General features: G+C 31.6%; 2 protein-coding genes across 2 annotated transcripts; both read left to right on the forward strand.

Moving 5' to 3' along the window:
• Nucleotides 1,888-2,517, forward strand: LOC109359704. Its single transcript, XM_019604400.1, has one exon. The coding sequence runs from the start codon at nt 1,888-1,890 to the stop codon at nt 2,515-2,517; it is 630 nt and encodes a 209-aa protein (XP_019459945.1).
• On the forward strand, nt 3,090-4,860 carry LOC109360121. Its single transcript, XM_019604852.1, has 2 exons — nt 3,090-3,704; nt 4,359-4,860. Exons 1-2 carry the CDS (start codon nt 3,176-3,178, stop codon nt 4,775-4,777), a joined length of 948 nt encoding a protein of 315 aa, XP_019460397.1. The 5' UTR covers nt 3,090-3,175; the 3' UTR covers nt 4,778-4,860.

Raw genomic sequence — 5,199 nt, forward strand, 5'->3', positions numbered from 1 at the left:
ACCCACTAGCTTAAATACTCCTTAATGGTAGCGACTCATGTGAATAATGACCACCATTTATCTCTGAGGTCATGGGTTCGAGTCGCGGGAGGCTCCCCATTGTGAGGAATAAAATACTGCAGAGAGTATTTAAGCTGGTGGCTGGCACGCTCAGTGTAGTCATGGGCCGGGGAGGTCGCATGAGATAACTGGGGTGTTACAAAGAACATCAATGCTTGTTTTTTGAATTGGATGTCAATTAGATATAATGGATGAATTCAAATTCATTCATTACTTACATTATCCATTAAATTATATTTGTATAAATTTATTAACTCTAATGCGGATTTATATGAATTTAATTTTCTTTGGATAGGTTGTTGCAATATCTAATAATTACAAACCATCCCTAGTTAGAATTGATTTCATTTACAAAATGAAGGTAAGTTGAGTCAAGCAATATTTCATAGCCATAAATGTCATAATATTACCAATGGGCAAAACTGTATTTTCCATTAATTTTAAGAGGAAAAAAATATAAATACTGATATTGTATGAATTTTATGCAGTTTATTAAACTCGGGCCGGTTGACTCGATTTACATCAGCAAATCTAAAAAATTCATAATATTAGCTAATATACATTATTTAATAACTTTATATTCCAAATTTAAAAATATTATTATACATAATTAAATAACCAACAGAGAATATTTTACTAATATAAAATGTCACAAATAAGTTAAAAACATCGTTAAACAATATATGTATTATGCTTTAATTACAAAAAAAGTGTACGTACGTTTTAAATTTAATTAAACAATGAAAGTTTTGCTATAACATAAGTTAACAGATGACAAAAATAACTAAAAAATAAAATAAAAGTATTTGATTTTTTTCATCTCAAAACGATATCGTTTTAGTTGTCTTTTAAAAAATTATTTTTTGATTGACTCCATCAGTCCAACGAGTCCAACCATTCGAGTCACCGATTTTAAGTTTAAACCGATTGAGTTCATCCGAGTCAATCCAATTTTGATGCAAAACTATTTAGATAAGAGACTTAGACTTGTCAGATGCCCAATTTATAGTGGAACCAGTCTAACCGGTCAGATTGAGTTTTATAACACTGATTTTATATATTTTTTGTATCACCCATGACTCATGTTTAATCGTCATTGACTATTTAAAACAAGTAATTCAAATGTGTGCTAGATAATACACGTGTGTATAAATCTATATTCAGTGTATAGATATTACACCCTAATTTTAAGGTCCTTATTTGATTTGCAACATTAAACATTGTTTTCTTTTGCATGTTCAATTACCTAGTTACCATTCTATTATATTTTTGTTTCAACTTTATATATACTAGTATATATAAGTTCAGGTACCTGGTTACCATTTTTCCTATATTTTAGAGAATTAGAATATATTTTTTTTGGTGTTATTGTTTTTTATATCTATTATAATATCCAACTTAAAATGATGTATATATATATATATATATTAATTATAGTTATTTAAGATTATATGGTTTTATTTTAGAAATAAATAGAATTTTGGTGATAGTTATTTCAAGTTTTGACTTTATATATTATAAATATAGATACAGATATATATATAAGTTCAATTACATAGCTAGTTAAGATTCTATCATATTTTCTTTTTGACTTTATATGCTAGTATAAATGAGTTCAATTACCTAGTTACCATTCTATCATATTTTATTTTGGACTTTGTATATATAAGTTCAATTACTTAATTACCGTTCTATCATATTTTTGTTTTGCATTATATATTACTAATAAGTTCAATTACATAGTTACCTTTATATCATGATTTCATTTTGACTAGTAAATAAGTTCCTGCCTTCACATGTTAACTTACTTTCTCTTTCACTCAAGCCATGAAAACTACACAATCCACACACCTTGTTTTTCTAGTTGTTTCAATCATTGCTCTTTTTGCAACACATTCCAATGCTTACCCTCTCTCAACACACAAAAGATTTATCATAGATGATTCCACAGGCCAACGTGCCAAACTAGTATGTGGCAATTGGGCTGGTCACCTCACACCAATGATCCCTGAGGGTCTTAACAAACGTCCCTTAAAGGACATTGTTGGTGAACTAGTTAAGTACAAATTCAACTGTGTTCGTCTCACTTATGCAATTTACATGTGGACAAGGTATAGTAATAAAAGTGTGAGTGATACCTTTGCCACTATGAATGCCACTAAGGTTGTTGAAGGCATATCTAAGAACAACCCTTGGGTGTTGAATGTGACACATATTAATGTCTTTGAGACAGTGATCAAGGAACTTGGTGCTCAGAATGTGCATGTGTTGCTTGATAACCATGTTAGTAAACCTGAGTGGTGTTGCGGTGATGATGATGGGAATGGTTTCTTTAATGACATGTTCTTTGATCCTAAAGAGTGGATCCAAGGACTCACTTTGGCAGCCAAACAATTTGCTGGAAATTCTGCTGTATGTATTATTATATCTACTAACATTTCAATCATCCAATGCTAAAATCTTTCTCGGAAACAATATTGTTTCATTGTCTCTATCTAATCAAATTTCACAAAATGATATAAAAATATCAGTTTCTATTTTTTTTGACTTTTGTTTTTAATTAAGTGATTAAGAACACAAAGTAAGATAATAATGGATTATATAGAAGTAAAATTTCACATACATTATCTCATAGTTATCATCATTTCCTTGCAATGTATAGTTTCTTTTCTTATGCATTATGATCAAATGATTACACGTCTCACTTCTTTTATGTATTATGATCATATGATTGCAATGCATAGTTACTTAGGTGAAAGATATAATTTGTTTCCCAGTTCTACAAAACATAATGCTACATACACATAACTTGCATATATCATTCTCACAATTATTGTCATTTGATTAATTTCATAATGAGACATACACAAACTTTCACATATATTATCTCATATTTATCATCATTTCATTACAATTTCTCATTTCTTTTCTGCATACTTACATTCTGATTTGACCACTTAATCCCTTATATGAAATATATCATTTTTTTCCTTTAAATTGTGTATAACATAGAAACTTTGACGTGATTGCATTTTATTCACAACAGGTTGTAGCACAGAGCTTGAGGAATGAACTACGTGGTCCACGCCAAAATGAGAATGATTGGTACAATTACATGAGCGAAGCAGCAGTAGCCATTCACAAGCAAAATCCAAAAGTTCTAGTAGTTATAGGAGGATTGAGTTATGCCACTGATCTTCAGTTTCTGAAGAATAGATCATTGGAGATAGATGTGGGTAATAAAACAGTATTTGAGACACATTTGTACTCATGGTCTGGAACACCAAAAGACACATGGCTTAAGCAACCATTGAACATTGTATGTTCCAATACTATTAAAGGGATAGACAACAGAGCTGGGTTCCTTACTACTGGTAATAATGCAGCTCCTTTAATCTTTTCCGAGTTCGGGTTTGATCAATCAGGAGGTCATGTTGAAGACACCAGATTCTTGACATGCCTTCAAACCTACCTTGTTAGTACAGACATAGATTGGGGTCTTTGGTCCTTCCATGGCAGCTATTATATAAGAGGAGATCAAGTTCAATTGGATGAGTTATATGGTGTATTGAACTCTGATTGGGATGGTCTTAGATATCCAAACTTCATTGACAAGTTTCAGCTTTTGCAAAGGAAGAACCAAGGTAAGCATTATGATTTATGAGTTATGAAATCACTTTAAATTTTGCATGCATGTGTATAAAAGCGAGTTACAAATACGGTTTTAATTCGCTGTTCCCAATATATCATTGCATTTGAGAGAAAATGTGGTTGATGTGGCTATAATTTTGGAGTTAGGATCTTATCAAAAAGTAAGGAGAAATGCAACTTTCAATTACATATATATCCTTTTAATTGTAATGAAATCACACTTTTGCCACTAAAAATAAGTGAAAAATATGCATTTGTCTCTCCATTAATGGAGAGGATCTTTACTCATAATTTTGACCATGATGTGGTAGCAGAAACCAGTGTTTTAAATTGTGGTTGCGATATAGTAATGGTTGCGGTTATTGTGATTGCAGTTATTGTGACCGTTGCGATGCGTATTGCGGCCATTATAGTGTGAATTATTCTGTGATAAAAAAACTATTTTTGAATTCGATGCAGCATGTTGCAGTCCAAATATGGTTCGATGTGGTTACGTTGCGGCCGCATCATTGTGATGGCAGTCACCGCAACCACAATATTACGACCGCAATTTAAATTTAAATCACCGCCAGACACTTTGAAAATCGAAAAACCATAATATAGCGGTTGCAAATCAAATTTAACTTTGGGTTGTGTTATTGATGCAGATCCTACTTCTGAAGGCAGTGATTTATATATCATGTACCATCCACTAACTGGTAAATGTGCCCAAGTGAATAACAAGAATGAACTTGAACTTGGTAGCTGTGAGAGCCAAACAAGATGGAGTTATAATGGATTTCTTGTCCTTTTGAATAGTACTAAAAAATGCTTAACAAATTCTGGTGAAGGACTTCCAGTAACTGTATCTGATGCTTGCCAAAGCCAAAGCAGCTTCCGGAAACCTGCATCACTTTCTAGGCTTCATTTGGCTACCACTAATAAAGATGGGTACCAACTTTGCTTGCATAACAATTCTAACTCATCCAGCATTGTTACTTCTAAATGTATCTGTGTAAATGATGATTCTCAATGTCTAGATGATCCTCAAAGCCAGTGGTTCCAGCTTGTTCCCACCAATGTGTAGTTAAGTGCTACAGTTTTACTTTTAATTCTGGCTTTGTGAATAGCTCTATCACTAAAAGTATTAGTGGTAATATCATGTTTCTTTTATTTCTTTGAGATAATAAACTATGAATTTAGCCTAAGTTTCCATGGTTTTGGACATAAAATGAATTGCAACCAGAGAGATTATAATACACATTAGCATATCCCATTATTTTATGTATAAATCTATAAGATGAATCGAAGATGAACCATAATAATAGACCTAAGATATGTTCTTACAATAAGGGATCAATCTCTCCAAATCTTAAAAAATAAATGAGATACTTAAGCCATAAAAATCCTAATAAGAATAGCAGATCTTAAGGATATAAATATAGTGTCTAGGAAAAATTCATCACTGATAAATTATTTCCCTAGAAGGAACTATATTAGTATTGATTC

The sequence above is a fragment of the Lupinus angustifolius genome, chromosome LG11 (genome assembly GCF_001865875.1).
Source record: "Lupinus angustifolius cultivar Tanjil chromosome LG11, LupAngTanjil_v1.0, whole genome shotgun sequence".
NCBI lineage: Eukaryota > Viridiplantae > Streptophyta > Magnoliopsida > Fabales > Fabaceae > Lupinus > Lupinus angustifolius.

Bases quoted from the DNA above. Each gene is read 5' to 3' on its own strand.
- LOC109359704 (XM_019604400.1), top strand. From the start codon at position 1,888: ATGAAAACTACACAATCCACACACCTTGTTTTTCTAGTTGTTTCAATC.
- LOC109360121 (XM_019604852.1), top strand. From the start codon at position 3,176: ATGAGCGAAGCAGCAGTAGCCATTCACAAGCAAAATCCAAAAGTTCTA. The intron at 3,705-4,358 runs GTAAGCATTATG...TTATTGATGCAG, and splicing joins TTTGCAAAGGAAGAACCAAG to ATCCTACTTCTGAAGGCAGT.